The sequence below is a fragment of the Alligator mississippiensis genome, chromosome 5, assembly GCF_030867095.1.
Source record: "Alligator mississippiensis isolate rAllMis1 chromosome 5, rAllMis1, whole genome shotgun sequence".
NCBI classification, from domain to species: Eukaryota; Metazoa; Chordata; order Crocodylia; family Alligatoridae; genus Alligator; species Alligator mississippiensis.
Genome location: NC_081828.1, coordinates 51,691,389 through 51,709,077, shown reverse-complemented (window position 1 = coordinate 51,709,077; position 17,689 = coordinate 51,691,389). Strand labels below are relative to the sequence as shown.

General features: G+C 40.1%; 1 protein-coding gene across 6 annotated transcripts in view; it reads right to left on the bottom strand.

The window, feature by feature from the left end:
* Window positions 1-17,689, bottom strand: part of CEP350 (centrosomal protein 350) — a 114,858-nt gene that overhangs the window by 81,609 nt on the left and 15,560 nt on the right. For 5 of the 6 annotated variants that reach the window (XM_014596018.3, XM_019500273.2, XM_059728367.1 and 2 more), the window contains exons 2-8: window positions 16,495-16,580; window positions 15,082-15,125; window positions 13,396-13,510; window positions 11,526-11,658; window positions 6,893-7,518; window positions 5,112-5,225; window positions 1,017-1,130 (exon numbers count right to left, since the gene is read on the bottom strand). In XM_014596018.3, coding sequence (XP_014451504.2) covers window positions 1,017-1,130; window positions 5,112-5,225; window positions 6,893-7,518; window positions 11,526-11,658; window positions 13,396-13,510; window positions 15,082-15,125; window positions 16,495-16,567 — 1,219 coding nt within the window. In that variant the 5' untranslated portion in view covers window positions 16,568-16,580. The other variant, XM_019500275.2, reaches the window with a different exon arrangement.

The window sequence follows — 17,689 nt, the reverse complement described above, 5'->3', positions numbered from 1 at the left end:
GCAGAATACGAGCTGCAGTTATTTATAGTATTTGGCTGTGCTGAACAATCTGTTACTGCACTGACCGTAGGGGGAAGGGAACATTACTACGGATTTGCCATTGAGCCAGCCCTGGTGCCTAGAATTTCAGCTAAAGAATAAGGAGCATTCTGTAGTTCAGCACAGAAATATCTACAACTGGATAATACATCAGTGAGATTACTGATTGCAATTGCCTCTGCTATTCCTTCTTTTAGACCTAATAATGACAGAAATATTTAATGAAAATTCTTAATGATTTTCCTTCCCAAAGGCACACTGCTCCATTGTTAAAACTCTTCTAAGAGAAGTTTGAAACTAGTTTTAAAGGATCCAAAATGCAAAGCATGCATTAAAGGAGTTTTGATAATCCTTTCTCTGTAAGCAAGTTTACCCCCTTCCCAAGTCCTGCACGTGAATTCAGCAGAGCAGAACAGACTAGCTTCCTAGCAACTATTTCAAGATACTATAAATTAAATACTTTCAAAATTTTCGAATACTAGCAATCACTATCATAACAGAGTACTGACACCCAGCTTCCCTGAATAAAGCATATTGAGTGCACAAATGCTATATTATGCCACATTAACTTTATTTGCAAAGTGTCTTAGAATAATGTATTTATACCTGTATCTCCAAGACTAGTTAAAAGGGAGGGAAAAAGTTCACTAACCACATATCAATACATATTATGAAGAGAAACATACAATAATGAAGGATTAATAGCAAGATTCAGACTGTATATTTTTTTTACCTGTCGTTATAGTGGGTCAACACTAATTATTAATTTCCTAATGAAGTAAACAGAAAAAGTGAACGGCAGGACAATATGGGGCTAGATATAGTATATAAAACTGCTTTTAGGACATTTTGTGCAACTGACCAGATTTCAGGCTGACAGTGACACTTCCATCTTTATCCCATCTCTGGACAGAACAAGGCTATGAACACATACACATCTAGAGAAAGAAGCCTATGTCACATGTAGTATCAGTTACCTGATTTGGAATCTGGGCTTGATGACCGTCTCAGTTTTTGGACCTTGCGCATTGGCCTGGTGCTTTTTTTCTCCTTACCCTTTTCAGTAGCCGTCTCTTTCATTGTTGAATCCTCTGAAAAGCAGCATATGAAGAGTTAACTAACACTTCATAGGAAAGGCAGAACACAGAAGCAAACTTGCTTCAGTATTTACCATGATAAAGAGGATGCCAGAGGATGATGGCAAAGATCTCACTATGTCATATACCAATACTGATTACGTCCACATCGGGCAGTTCTAATTCCTTTATACAAAAACAGCTAACTTGTATTCTATTGGGACTCTGAAGACAACAGCTTAGACCCTGTTGATGTGCTGTTTAAGCCAAATTATCTTTGAAGCTTTGAGTAAAATACTCTACAAATGAACATTTTCAAATCAAATATTGCTTATATAAATGCTGGAAAATGGTAATGGCATAAGCATACCCTGCAAACTATAGCCATCTTCAGAAACTCATTTCAGGTTTTAAAAGTGATTTTAATAATTTGGCATATGTGAACTAACATTGTTTTTGGATTTCACTAAATAATATTACATTTTATAAAGCTGATAGTAATGCTTTGTCTGAACTATCAGCTCCTCCATTACTGAAATACATCATTCCCCTACTTTACATTGTGCACGATAGCACATTTGTTCCTTGGCTCTAAACCAAAATGTGACAAAATGAATATCAGGTCATTCTCTTTTCTGCAAGTGTATGACTACTGAATTTACCACAGCCTGCATCAGCTGTTAGAGAATTATTCTGCGTATGTCATCATTTACAACAGAATTGAGAATTAGCTCATATGCTTAATAAAAAAAAAGAATCAAACATACTAATGCAATATTATCTATGAGCTTGTCTTAACTAGGCTAAAAAAGGTATTCTTAACCTATGTTTTAGCTGAAAGTGTTAAACCGTTGTTTTAAAACTCTAGAGAAGATGAAGGAAGTTATTCTTAACACTTTTAGTTAACTGAGGTAAATGCTAGAATGAGATTCAGACACAACATCCCACAGAGTAGGATTCAGAGTTGGTGGAGGTGCAGTCTAAGAACTGGGCCCTAACTCAATGGAATATTGATTTTGAATACACTATGTGCCCTAGTTACCCTAGAGTTTTAAAGCACTACAGTCAAACATTTATTAACATGTTTTGCAGATACACCTTTTATATACAAGCCATGTCTGGCCACTGTCACTATAATATGAGTGTCAGTCTTCCAGAGATTATTGCAAAGAGTGTGCAAACTACTTCTAAGGCAGGTGTGAACAATTTCATTTTTACCGCAATGAGGCGATTCTGAATTCTAAGTAAAAGTATTTAGATGAAAAATTTGTTAATTATTTCACAGCTAATCATTTTAACAAAAAACATACCATTCACACGATTATTCACCACTACTGAATAAAACGTTTGAGTGAGAATAGTGGGATGCTCTGAAGGTTGTTGGGATGAGGTATTAAGGGTTCAGTTTTTTCTCTCCTATACCCCACAAATATTCTTCTAGTGATGTTTCCCCCTGACAACAAAGGGGAGGAAGAGCCCCTACCTAATGACAGAAAATCCCAACTCCACTCCCACCCATCCAACAGATGTTTTATAATATGTAAGCTGGCAAAATAAAGCCTGCCTATACTGAAAATTGAGCTGAAAATCTAGAGCTAGCAAAACATTAAAGAAACAAAATGTAAAAATATTAAATTATGCATGATTTGTATTCATTTCTATAATTATAGAAAAAAATATTTAAAAAAAAATGTTTCTGAAGATGCAGCTGAAGTTTTCAGCTGAAAATTTTGTACCAGAGAGCCTTGCAATAACATTTCAGTCCAGCTAACTGTATAGTGCATGGAGCCTTGCTGTGTATTTCTAGATGGCAGGAAAATTAAACATTAACATATGGACAGATAATGTAACAACCTAAATATATATTTACAGTATGCTGCTATAGATTGCTTACTTGGAATCAGCAACTTGATATGATTTTTTTCAACTTTTGCAAAAGACACATTGCAGACAGCTGCCCTACACATGGTATTAAGAGAGACATATGGCCAAACCTGCCTACTGCTCAGTTCTCTTACTGACAGAAGACTGGGGGGGGGGGGTGGAGGGGGGGGGGAAGAAGAGAGAGGGAGGGAGACTATGCTCTACATGTCTATTTTCACATTTAAATTTCATTTGTATGAAACTATTTTATAAAAAAAAATTGTATTTCTTTTAAGGAAGCAAAAGTAACTTTAAGCCAAATTTTTGGTTCCCTAAGTATGGAGCTGGACAAGAACAGATCCAGTCCCTGGTGAAATAGTTACTACATCAAGCATGTCCTAAATTAAACCTAACTCCTTACAATATCAAGGGGTAATTTAGTCAAGGATCAAAGACAGAACTATGATCCTATGCTCCCCTATTTTTCCAAGTCATGTTTCCTATACCAACGTACTTAAGAAGGTAGGATTCTAAGTCCATCCTAGGGATTCTCTTTTTTTTTTTTTTTTTTTTTTAGAATAAAATCAGCAGCAGGGCTGGATATCCCAGGTTTACAGCCATCTTTAAATTATCAGAATGCCATAAGCATATGTCCAAGGACAAGCGCAAAGTCTTGCACTTAGGACGGAACATTCCCATATACCAGTACAGGCTGGGGGGTCACTGGCTAAGCAGCAGCTCTGCAGAAAAGGACCTGGAGGTTACAGTGGACAATACGCTGAATATGAGCCAACAGCGTGCCCTTGTTGCTAACAAGGCCAACAGCATACTGGGCTGTATTAGTAGGAGTGTTGCCGGTAGATCGAGGGAAGTAATTATACTGCTGTACTCTGCACTAGTGAGGCCACAGCTGAAGTACTGTGTGCAGTTTTAGGCCCCCCCACTATATAAAGAATGTGGACAAGTTGGAGAGACTAAAGAGGAGAGCAATGAAAATGGCTCGGGGGCTGGGGCACACGACTTATGAGGAGAGGCTGAGGGAACTGAGCTCATTTAGTTTGGAGAAGAGAAGACAGAGGGGATTTGATAGCAGCCTTCAACTACCTGAAGGGTGGGTCCAAAGAGGATGGAACTAGACTGCACTCAGTGGTGGCAAATGACAGAATAAGGAGCAATGGTCTCAAGTTGCAGCAAGGGAGGCTTAGGTTGGATATTAGGAAAAAAACCTCTCTCACTAGGTGGGTGGTAAAGCACCGGAACAGAGAGGTGGTGGAATCTCCATCCTCAGAGGTTTTTAAGGTCTGGCTGGAATGATCTAGTTGGGGATGGTCCTGCTTTGAGCAGGGGATTGGACTAGGTGACCTCCTGAGGTCCCTTCCAACCCTAATTTTCTATAATTCTGTGAGAGATTTCAAGACAGAAAAGTCTCTTTATTGACCATGAGGAAACTCTACTATCCAGTGATCTTCCAATTAGCATATGACATGACCATAAAACATCAACAGTTTGGAAGAAAATAAGTCGCTTAACAGTTTACAGCCTCTATCTTCTCCTCCCACAGGCATAACCACAGCTACCATACATGACAGACCACATTCCACACCTAAAGTAAAAAACATCTTAGGATTGCCAGCTTTTCACCGCTCCTCTATTTAACTACGCCCTCTCAGTGCATCACAATACTGTACAAAGCACGTTCACAACTAATCTGGTGAGAAAGTAGTCTGGTAAAGAGATATGTGAAAAAGAGCAGAGTTAAGGATACGTGGTCTGTAGTATCTGATTGCTTTGGTACTGGTAAGATATTTAGAGCCAAATGAAGATTTTCAACCACAAACAGGAACCCATAAAATGATTTTTCACAGAAAAGTGTTAGTGATATCTTTAATGGGAAGCTTCTAAGTGAAATAATCATACACATAGTTTCAAAGTTTTCTGCTCTATCAAAAAAAAAGGTGGGAGAATTTTTTAAATTCAGTCAGTTCTACTACCGGTAGAAGTACAAGATATGTACCATTATATAGTTAACTTTTCATAGCTTTATGGATTTGTGTCAAATAAGCTGTACATAGCCACCTGAATTGCTTCACAACATAATCAATGTGGATTAATAAAACTAGGACTGCTTCTTACCAGTTAACTGTAGTGCTATATCTCGATATAATTCCCTGCTAATACTGTGAAATTCATCTTCATGCCAGACCTTTCCACCAGGAGTACGAATCTTTGTCTCGGCAGGATTAAAACCTAAAGTATAAAGAACAAAAAAAAATTGTCTAGGTTTCACAGAATTCTTCAAAAACTTTAAAAAATAGCTTCCATAAACCCCTATGGACAAAGATCTCCATTACATCTGTAATGTAATTAAAGGTAAATTATATTAGGAAAAATAATATACTGCCAACAACTCCCACTCACTAATCTAGTGCTTCTCAGCCCAGGTGCTATGAGATCCTTTTAGGGCTGCCATGCAATATTAAAACTGTTGGGTGTGCAAACACCTACACCCAAGTCCCAAGAAAAAACAAGAGATTTCAAAAAGGAATCCAGAGGGTCAAAAACATTCTGACGTACTATGGTCTTTCTGAGTTCTCTGCAACAAAACTGCTCTATTTTTTCCTGTAGTCAAAAAACAATTGAAAGTTAAGAGCTGGCATTTTCTGAGGGGTACCTTGAGTCTAAAAACATTGAGAACCACTGCACTATATAGAGGGGAATATTATAAACAGTGCAGATAAGAGAATTTTCCCCGCCTCTTTTTTATGGGAAAATCATTGCTATCTCACACTTCAAATTCACAGTAAATAGTAGTAATAATTTTAAGACTTCAAAAAAAGTGTATGAAGACATGAATGTTTCAAAAAAGAGCTACATTACATGCCAAAAATGTGATTTGAAGGATGTCTACTCTGGAGTGTTTTCTAATATATTTATTTATTCTTTGGTAATCTAGAAGGGACAGGAGGAATTGCAAAAGAATGTACTATTATTTATTCAAATCCAAGATGGGTCCCCCCCGATCAGCATGGAAGGGGCTTCATCTTGGATTTGAGTACTGGCTTGAGGCAAATGGTAGCTCAACTCAGGTGTTGCACCAGGGCTTAAGGCTGAAGCCAGAGCTGAAATTACATCTGCCCCAGGCCAGAATGGCTTATTTGGCAGGGAAGGGACCATGTGGACACAGGAAAGACAGGAGGGGACCTGCAGCCATCCCCACTATCCTTGCCCTCCATGCCTTTGTCCATCCCCTGCCTCCCCCACCCCTTGCTCCCCTCTACCTGTACTCTCCCCCTCCCTTATCTTCTGCTCAGGCTCCAGTCTCTCCAGCTGCCATCCAGCCTGGTCAGGAGATGCTGCTGCCTCTCCCTGACCTGGTGGGCTGAGGCCAGGCTGGGCCACTGCTGCTGCTGACTGCCCCAGAGCCAGAGCAGAGCTGCAGTAAAAGGTAAGGGGACAGAGGGTGAACACTGAGCGGAGGACAGGGAGGGGAAGGAGGGAGGGTGCAGGAGAGATGGAGTGCATTGGAGCAAGGGGCATGGAAGCAAGGGGCATGGTCTGGCCTCTCACCCTCTGCTGCTGCTTTCTCTGCCACAGCAGTGGGGTGGAAGAATTTAAAACAACCTTCCGCTAATTACATTCTACACATGGAAACTTTTAACATTATAGAAAAATTAGAGAATCTTATCTAAGAGTTATCTTAAATTGAAAGTTGTCTTGAGTTCAGGTAAATACAGTAGATTTTCTGTAGGATTTTACTATTAGATGGCAATTCTTGGTTTGTAATCATATTTAAAATATTCCTGTCTACTTCTGCAGTTCCCAAATAAGTGAACATCATGAGTCATGCTGCTCTACAAAGCAAACTCTTTTCTCTCTCTGCATATAAATCAAAGCAAGATTGAAGGTTGACATACCTTTGTATGCTGGAGCAGGAGGTGCAACTGCTACTTTTCTGACTTTTGGAGTCACTGCACTCTCCACGTTTGTTACTACCACTGGTTGCTCAGCATAGCCCTGAAGCTGTCCTCTGCTGCTTAATTCTTCAGAATGCTCCCACTGCTTTCTAATCCGCTCCTTCAACTTCTCCAATTTATTATCATGCTGTCTCCGCTTTAAGATTTCTAGCCTGTGGGCACTGGAAGTACTAGTGGAGGAAGGGGAAGATTCTGACAGCCGTACCCCTTTCAGTTCAGGATCCTGGGCTGTGGTACTCAGAGTTTTAGTGCCGCTCTCATCTCCTCTGGATCCATTATTTTCCTCCTCTGATCTTGTAGGTGTTACAGCTTTAAAAAGAATCTCATTGCTTTGCAAGGCATCAATTGCTGGACGGTCATTCAAATACCTGACAACTGTCTCATCTGCAGCAGAAGAATGTGGGCTTTCAAAATCCCTGCTGTGTGGGTCCCGTTCATCTCTGTTATACATCACATGGTTTGTTCCTTCAATCTTTCCCTCTGCTTCACTACCTTCCAAGCTAGATTGCAAATGCTTGGCCTCCAGCTGGCTAGAACTGTGATAAGATGGGGAACCATATGTTTCCCTAATGTCGAAAAAAAAAAATAAGTATAAGAACAGTAAAAACTACTCAAACTGGGTTTCAAGCAACTTTGCAGTCATTACCACTTAACATTAAATACACAGTGGGCATATTTATATGTACAATTAGCATGCCAGGGTTCATTGCTCCCAGGCATGCTGTTTGCACATACAACTGGGACAGCAACATGTGGAGCCAGGGCAGTGCAGCCCCAGCTGGCAGGGGCCCTGGGGGTCACCCTGCCAGCCTCGGGCTGCTCCGACCTGACTCAATGTGCTGCAGAGGGGCTGGCTGGGTCACAAAGGTGCTCCAGTACAGGGTGAGGCAGCAGGCAGCCCCTACACTGGAGCACCTGTGTGTCCCAGCCAGCTTTGTCAGCATCTACACGTGAATTGCGGCAGAGTAAATAACTCTGCCATAAGATAGTACGCATGTCCGGAAGTACTATCCTATGTCAGAGTAAAATAGTTTACTCTGTTTTAATAGCACCACATGTGTAGACAGTAAAGTTTTACCACGAAGCTAATTAGGCAACTCCACAATAAACATCTTGTGTGGACGCACCCAGTATATTTTAATGAAAAGGTATTTTTAGTGTGTGGAAACCTACAAAAAAACCCTTGCATTTAAAATGTAAAATCTGTCACTACTGAACACTAGGGCTGTGCGAAATGGGCCCTGTTCAATTCGGATTCAGATAGAATCAGGGACAGTGATTCGATCTGTTGATTTAGATCACTGTCCCTGATTCAATTCAGCTGAATCCGAATCTGATGATTGAACACTGACATGGTGAATCAGCAATTTGGACACAGGCACAGCTTTAAAGTTTTTTCTACATACCTTGAGGTAGCAGCACTGTTCATGATCACTGCAGTACTCGGGCACATGGAGCATCCCACAGGACTGCAAGGGGGCTCTCCAGCGTGCTTGGCAGCAAACCTGGAAGTGGACGGAAAGTACTTCTGGTCCACTACCGGGTATGCTGGGGACCATGCTGCACCCACCCCACACAGCCTTTGTGTTTTCCCAGCTAAGTGATCGGCTACAGGGTAATCCCAGGTGTCCCCCCCCTCAGACCCAGGAGGCACCAGTCGCGGAGCCAAGGGGGCATAGAGGGGCCCCCCTGTGCACTCCCTTGTGGACCAGGAAGCGGACCAGAAGTGCTTCTGGTCCACTTCCAGGTCTGTTGCCCAGCACGCTTGGGAGCCCCCTTGCAGCCCTGTGGGATGCTGCATCTGCCCCAGCACCACAACATTCAAAGCCCCTGCTACCTAGAGATATGTAAAAAAAACATTTAAAGCTGTATCTACGTTGGAATCGCCGAATCTGTCCGAAACTCTCCAAATCGATTCGGAGGGTTCCGAATCGATTTGCAGAGATTAAAGGGTCCTTTGATTCGATTTGGATTTGGAGATTCAGCCACTGAATCAGGCTGAACCTCCACTGAATCGAATCAAGGACGGAAGCCTCACACAGCCCTACTGAACACTATGTGAGCCATGGCAGCAAACATAATGGTTTCGGCATCTGTCCAAATAAACTAGCCTTCACACTTCACAGATAACAGTCCTTTTCAGTGGTTACTGCTTACAATACCAAACAGAAACAGCTACTGATGCAGCATGGAAAGAATTAAAAATGCAAATATCATAACAGGTGCTTACTATTGCCTACTAGAGCTAAGGTGGCAAGTGTTTACAATGATATTCCCATTCTAAAAGCTCAACATTTTCTGTAAGTTACCTATACATGTTCTGTACCTTGAACATGACTTGGTTTTTGAACCAAGCCAAACCCCCTCAGTAACTTATATTTAGCTTGAATGTAAAAATTGCCATTTAAAGTTTGCTAAGCATTTTCCATACCAACAAAGCTATGCAAAGAAATGACCGATGTTTTAAACCTGAAAATAGGCAGAGAAAAAAAAATCAACGAATATTAACGCCTTCGTGATGGACTTTTGAAGCCATTTAATAAGGAAAAACTTATAATATTAAGCGTGATTCCCAATGTAGATCTCTAACAGAGAAGTTGTGCATATGTGCACAATCACTTAGTTGATAGCCCAGGGGAAAAAAAAGGAAGAGACAGCAAGGCTTTTAAGTTGCACAAAAAAAAAGTTGCATCTGTGATATGAACTCTACACATTAGCAACTGTTGAGAACAAAATGTAAAGGTCCCTTGGAAGTTTGTTAATAGAGCTCATAAGCTGAGCAAGCTAAACATCTCTGGACTTTTTTCTTCCCAGCAGTGATTCTACACCCTCTTCTTTTCTAAACCCAACAACTGTTAATAGAGTATTAACAGTTTGCAGTATCAAGCAACCAGAAGCAAGGAAATTACAAGAAGTTAGGTAATTTTGGAAATTTTAACGGACAGCATTTCTTATATAGGTACATCCTCATGAGATCTTGATCATCAACTAGAAAGAGCTCATCCACTCCAGTTTTCTTTTCCCTCCTTCTCAAGTAAAATTATTTGAGGTATTAATTGTTTTTACCGGAGATTGATATCAAGAAAAGCGTTATTCCAGATCAGGAATTAGAATCAAAAGCAATTCAGTTAATTAGGGTGGTTAATTTGGTAGCAGGATCAAAGATTTAAAGTTTTCTTTCTGTTGATACTTAGCTTATAAATAGTGCTGCAGGTGGGATTTTTAAATTCTCTCTCTTGAAGTCAACATAAGTGTGAGTTCAGTGGGAAGACAAGGTTCTTTGGGTAAATCCAATATCTTTTATTAGACCAACTCAAATAGTTGCAAAAAGCTGTCTTAGCAAGCTTTCCAGTGAGAACAAAAGTTAAGCCAATACTGAGTGTATTTTAAAAATCTGCATAATAATCAATTTTTACAAACCATTCATTGTGGTTAGCATATCTAAGGTTGCCACAAGCTGAAGGAACAAAAAACTGTGGAGAAGTCATGATAATGTTGCAAGCCTCAGAAATTATGTCAAGCTGTAACCAAACTAACTCTGCAGCAATGAGTTTAGCGTGGTTTTTCTCTTTCTTATCTTTGTTTAGATTTTGAGGCATCTTCTAATACATTTGGTAACTGGCTTCTTAGCCAAGATTTCCTATTCCTTCTTAACCTCCAATACTGCAAAGCCTAAAAGATGTTCTGTTCTGCTTTCCCTTCATCCATCTATGTCACTGCTGACCTTGTACTTATGCCTTCCACACACACATGTACATACAGCAAGTTAAATGAAGCTTTAGCATCCCCTACAACGTGGCCAGCAATTCCTGGCTCTCTAGTGCAATCCTATAAAAGAGCAAGTTTATGCAACAGTTTACCATCTTGTTCACTGATCAGTCAGCAAGTAAAAGCATCCTGTTAGGATGTAAATAGTCTGTAAATAAAATGTCAAGACAGTAAAATAAACTTCTCATTATTCATGATTTAAAAAAAAAAAAAAGTCTTGTGTTTTTTCTCATTACATTAATAAAAAAGCTGAACCTCAATGAAAGTTGCATCTGTTCAAAAGGGGAAAATAACCATATCAAGAAATATACTATCCTTTCTACATCACCAATATTACATACTTGAAGGCAAATAAAAACTGGAAAATTATCCTTTTAAAGCATCTCTTCTGATAAAAACCGTAAGAAACAGCTATTGCTTTCCAAGGACTTGCATTGTATAAATGCCTTTTTAGAATGTTATATCTCCACTGATCACTGACTTGGGAGAGAACAGCCAGGACAAAGACACAAAACTGATAAAGAGTATCAGGAAGCATAATTTTTGTTATTCATCACCATTCAAGTTAAAGATATAAGAAACCCAGCAAATCACTGGATCCATCTGCCTGTCAGCAAGATAAAGTCCCTTTGCAAGCCATTTAATATTAACACTTACTGAGGCAAAATCCAAGAGATTTTTGTAAATCTCCACAACTTGGCAGGAAAAAGAAATTAAACCCAATTCCGAGAAGTTACCAAAAACATCAGCATTTGCTCTGTAATAGCATCTTCTTCTGTAAAAGTCAGTTCTCTCTGGCACTAACCTGTATGAAGCCAAAGGTTCACGAAATTCTACACGGCTACTTTTTTTCACATTGCTCTCGAGAGTGGTTGCACGAAGAGGACTACGAGAGGTCTTCTCCTTGCGTGACTTATTTTGACTGAAGGACCTGAAGGCTGAAGCAGAAACAAAGGAATTCTCTAAATACTACCATCTGCAAGAAGGGTAAGTTTATAGGGATGAATGGTTTAGAATGCAATTTTCTTTGAGTTCAATTAACCCACCACGACAGAAGTTAAATGATCACCTTTGCTTCTTCAACGAGTGTTTTAAGCTACTAGGAGAAAGTAGTGAACACTCGAAGAAAATCACTGCACTTGTTCTTTATCTCAAATCTGTAAAAGGGTATTTTTAAAAACCTTAACTGAGAATGACTGAACCTAAACAAGTTATGTTGCTCTGGCTCAAAGATGCAATTCAAAATCAGTTTTCTTGTTATTCTGACCTGTCAGCAGAATATCTGAACCACATAAATCAAGCAAGGCGAACACTATTTTTTGTGCATGACTACATTTTCATAGTTAGTTTAAGCTCTAAGCCAAGGGTCAGCAATGTTTTTGGCCAGAGTGCCACAACACTCTAACCTTGACCTATGCCTTGACTTGGTGCCAGAGGCAGACAACAGGGCAGCCCCATCCTTGTTGCTGGCAGCAGGTACACACACATCTGGGCAGATGGCAGAGGCGGGGCTGAGGTTGCGTTGCCCCAGCACCTTCCCTGCAGCATGCCCTGAGGCACGTGTATACCCACTGCCACCATGGAGCCCAACCAGGGCTCCAGAGCCCGGTGCATTTGTTTGCAGCCTCCCAGCTGCCTGCCACAACCAGCCTGGGCTCTGGGGATAGGGTGGCCACTGATGCAACCCCGGAATACAAGACATCCCCTTGGTAAGAAGCAGGCCCCCTCAGGCAATCAGCAGTGAGGGGTGGGACCACTGCCTTAGACAATCAGGAGCAAGAGGAGGGGCCACCACAAAAAGGGCTACCCTCCTTCCCTCCTTGACTGGGAGCCCTGGTCTTTCTGGCTGTGCACTGCCCTAGGTCTAGTCTAGGCACAGCCAATAGAATCACAAGGGATTGACAAGTATTTCCACCAACAAACTGAAAAAGTCAGGTCCTCATCAAGAATTGGACAGGGGACAGAGTTTAAAAACAAGACAATCTGGTATAAAACAGAATCAATGGTCACCCTATCTGGGCAACTGCTGCCTGCCACAGAGCCCGGTCTGCTTGCAGCAGGACTTGCAGCCTCCCCACTGCCTGCTGGGAGCAGCTCTAGCTCCATGGCCAGTGGCAGCTGCCTAGAGCCCAGGTCGTCCGTGGTGTGCTGAGCAAAATGGCCTTTGGTGCCATGCTCTGAGATATATGTCCTTCTTCACTTTTCAGTGTCTCCAATGCCAAGATTAACATCCACCTAAAACTCAAATGTTATAAGAGGAGTTACCCTAGTAAGCCAGTATTCTCGTTTTGTAAACCTACTAAAATAAAGTTATATTGTTGTTAAAGTGTCAAGAATTATATATAGGTCACTCCAATGTAGCCACACATGTGTAGCTGTCAACTTAAATGCCATGAGAAGAAGCTAATAGGTTATGCTGAACAATAACTCCCCCACAGCAACTTCCTAGCAAGTTTCAGACACCACCAGAACATGGGGGGAGAGGGGGAGGGGTGTGTGCATGTACATACACACAGTGCTATGCTAATGCTATTTAGGTTGGAAGCATGTGTTTGTTTCCCTGAATTAATTCACAAATAGAGGAAATGGGGAGGTGGGAGAGAAGAGATTACAAAAATGAAACTGATCCTTCCCAGAATCATTATTCTTCCCATGCTCTACATGGTAATACGTACCCTTTCTGCTTATTTTCCTGGTAGCATTGGCAGAGGACTTCTTGGCATCCATGACAGAATCAAACACAGCAGTACTGGTGGGAACGACTTCCAATTTGTTCTCAATGTGACGCAGCTAGGATTTCAACATATAAAACAATATTCAGTTTCAGTGGTTTGAACAATAAGACTATAGTTTTCTTTCTTGTATTTTCTTTTAAAAACAAAATAAAAGAAAAAAGAAAAAGCCCTCTCTCACTTCTAAAACAGGAAAGCTAGATGCAAAAACAACTTAAAAACCCCAACAGTACAAAACTGATTGATCTTGTGACTTGAAACTACATTAGATTATATTCTTCTATAGATGGAGAGTGAAACAAGATTTCCCATATAAAACTACATCTTCTAATTCAGGGGTGGGCCAACCTGAAGCACTGGTGCCACAAATGACACACATAAGATAGGGCATGAAGCAGAAAGCAAACCAGCAAATTGGGCAGGCAGCACAGGGAACGAAGCAGAAAGCAGAGAAGCAGAGCAAGCAGGGGAAGGGGATCCGAGAGGCACTTTGGAAGAATGTGAAGCTCATTTGTGGCACAGCTGCCAAAAAAGTTAGTCCCCACAAATCTAATCCAGCTCTTCAAATTGAAAGGGAAGCAGTTTGGGCATAATCAAACCTAGTTACAGAAATGCAGCAGCTTGAGTATGCATTTTAAGTTCCCACAGCAGGACAGCATTTTATTGCTTGGCACAGAACATGTGCAACCATGGGCAAATCTAGGATTTTGAAAGGGTAGGCTGGAGGGGAAATGCAAATAGTGCAGTGCATCATCACATACAATAAAAATAAACTAGAAGTTCTACTAATAAGCTATAGGCTAAGGGCTATATTAGTCAACCAAAACAAATACAACTTTATTGGAATGTGCATTCATTTGCTATATCATACAGTATTTATAAAAAACACAACAAACTATAATAAACAAAATATGTTGTTTCATTAGTCCTGTTGTCATGAAATGTGCATCTCTTTCAGCTTCACAAAACAAAATCAAGCCTTCTTGAGCATCTTGACAGTGCATCCAATGCTTCACTGAAAGTTATTTCAAGACCTAAGTTAATGTTCATCTGAGTTAATATTTCCGTATCTGAATTAATATTTCTAGCTAGAGTTAAAAGCAGTCTGCAGGGCTGTGAAACAGAAGCTACATTACCAAGAGCAGCTAACAGGCAGAACAAAGGATAAGTTGATTAGTGGAATAATTAAAATGGAGAGAGGATCATTAACACCCGTGAAATAGAGAGTTTAGAAGGAATCAGGTAGACTATAATAAATCATGAAGTCAAGTGACTCCCTCACTGTTGCCTGAATAGAAGTGATACTGCCATGCCAGACAGTTGGTTGTAAACACTGGGTAAAGCAAGAATCAAAGGGAGTGCAACTGCACTTCTGCTGGATCCACTCCTGCATGCAACAATTAAATAATATATTGGTCTGCTGGCTCAAAGCCCTGATATGTGAATCCGTTTAGATAAAAAGGGGACAGACAGTTTCTTCAAAATGACTAGCAGAGCTCTGTGCAACTTACATGAGCAGGAATTCAGAAAATGACTTTCAGAAAGGACTAGTAACTTCTAGGGCCCAACTTCCGCTAAAACTGCAGTAGCCATTAATTGAGTTTAAAGCAAAAGAAAAAAAATACTTACAGCAGCTTTAGTTTGAGAAAAAGTATCCCATACTGCAGTTTGATCTCACAAAACAAAAATAAAAGAATAAAAACAAGTTTCCTATTAGTTCAAACAACACAATGAAACAAAGCATTTTAGAACAGTTTTGCATGGCTCATTGCCAGTTTCTTTTAAACAAGGTCATCCCAGCCTGTGAAACTCCTGTTCAGATGAATACTGCCTAATGATAACCTCATCCAAAAAGCAATTAAATCTTTCGATATTCTTCATCTGACTTTTATTAAATTTGATTGCTTAGTATAGTTTTGAGAGTTTCTTATTATACTTGAAGTTAGCTCGTCCATGTTTTTTAAAGATGTATATAAAACCGGTTACACACATAGACAAGTTTCTGAGGAGTTTTCTTCTGTTCTCTCCCTCTTTTTTTAAATAAAGAAACTATCAATATAATGTCAAAGAAGATGCCACCTGGATTACAAGACCACCGCACATGAAAATTCATTTCAAGCGTCAATTTACGAGTTTCAGTTTTGCAGGCCAAACATATGCAAAAAATGTTTCCAGAGGGGCAACAGGTATACAAATTTTACTTACTTCAACCCCATAAACTAAACAGATGAGTCAGCTATTTTCACAAATCTAGTAATATTGTCAAGATTACTGAAACAGTATTTACAAATCCCTTTTTCTACAAAATATTTTAATTAGCACTAAAAAAAAAAAATCTGCAATTGCCTGTTACCATACTATCCAAAATCCTCAGTCAAGATAAGGGCCACACTATGCTCTAGCAGAAAGAAGTCAATCTAATTTATGATGTAAACAACTTGGGGGGAAAGTGGGAAGGAAATAAGGGAAATAGCAACAAGAATACATTTACTGAGAAACGGTACCTAAACAACACCTTTTCAGAAGCCCTGAAAACCTGCAACTACATTTTATTCATTATATCTATAAAATATGACAACAATCTGACAATACATTTTTAGAAAACAGTCATAGTCAACTATGAGGCATTCCAGTTACCACACTATAGTATATACCTGATTTTTAGAGGCAAGGCATGCTCCTACTATCTGCTACTATTTTTAATTAACCTGTAGTCCTCAAGTTTCTTATACTGCCTAGACCACATTTTAATGCAGACTTTGTATCATTTTTAATACAGATTTTTTGTCCTTTTGGGGGAAATAAAGCCTGAAATCAAGAACCCAAATCTATGAAATGCAATTAGAACTATCTGATATTTAAGCACTATCAACAAATGCTCTGCAAATGTGCTCTTCTACAGAAAAGCAAACTGGACACAATATGGTTTTCTCCTTTGATTCTAGCTGAAAAATTTTATCTACTAATTATATATACAAAATTAACAATACAATATTTCAAATCTTTTTTTCAATAAAATAATGCCACAAAGTAAATCCATACCTCTGGTGGAGTCCCTGTTCTGAGAATGCCTTGGATTTTGTAAAGGCACCTCCTTTGATTTGCTGTTCCACATCCTGTCAATTTACCTAGAAACAAACAAAAAAAAAAGCATTCAAGTAAAAATTATTTTTTGTGCCAAACATACTTCTCTCCAGATCACAATATCATGCAGTTATGAAATGAAGAATTCACATCACCAACATTCACATCACCAAAATGACAAGAGTGTCATTGAATGACAACAGTTGACAATGACAGTCATCAGAAAAACAACAGTAACCCACAAAAATGAATAAAGCTTGTAAGTGTTAAAATAAAGGGTGGGGTGGGGGGGAACAAGAGTGAACAACTTCTACTGAAATAGTGATGTTACATGAATTTTATCAGACACAAGACAGAAAGTCACGGTGCAAGTTCCCTAGCTCTACAACACTGGCTCCCTGTAGAAAGATGGGTACAACTTATTAGTCTACGGTGATAAGCATTCTACTGAGTCTGAAGAAAACACTAAATCAGAGTTTCTCAGCCCATGGGCCATGATCCAGAAGTAGGTTGCAGGAATATATGAAAGGGTCACAAACAAACAACTAAAATGAATTCTCCTTTAAAGGAGAAAAACATGGGAAACTGTGGCTTTTTCCTTGCAGGCTGGCAGTTCCAGCCTGCAAGGAGCAGCTTGCACTCCCCAACCCCGCAATGCCCCACACACCCACCCCCTGCCCAAAACACTGGGGGGCCTGAGTGCGGAGGGCAGTGGGTCGGGAGTGAGGGGCACTTGGTTGGGACTGGTCAATGTTTACAAATGGGTCCTGGTACAAAAAAAACCTTGAGAACCACTACACTAGATGACCCATATAATCAAAGATCAAGGGAGCATATTGAGGGGGGGAACAGCATCTTCAATCACCTCTAAAGGAATTCTGTAAACCTCTGATGAAAATGCCTAGTGCCCTGCCAATGAATGAACTAAAACTGACACTGAATACGTCACATTCTTCTTATAGTTTCATAGCTGGTAGGGTCGGAAGGGACCTAAGCAGATCAAGTCCGACCCCCTGCCACGGGCAGGAAAGAATGCTGGGGTCAAACAACCCCAGCTAGATGATTATCTAGCCTCCTTTTGAAGACCCCCCAGGGTAGCAGTGAGCACCACTTCCCTTGGAAGTTGGTTCCGGATCCTAGCCACCCTGACTGT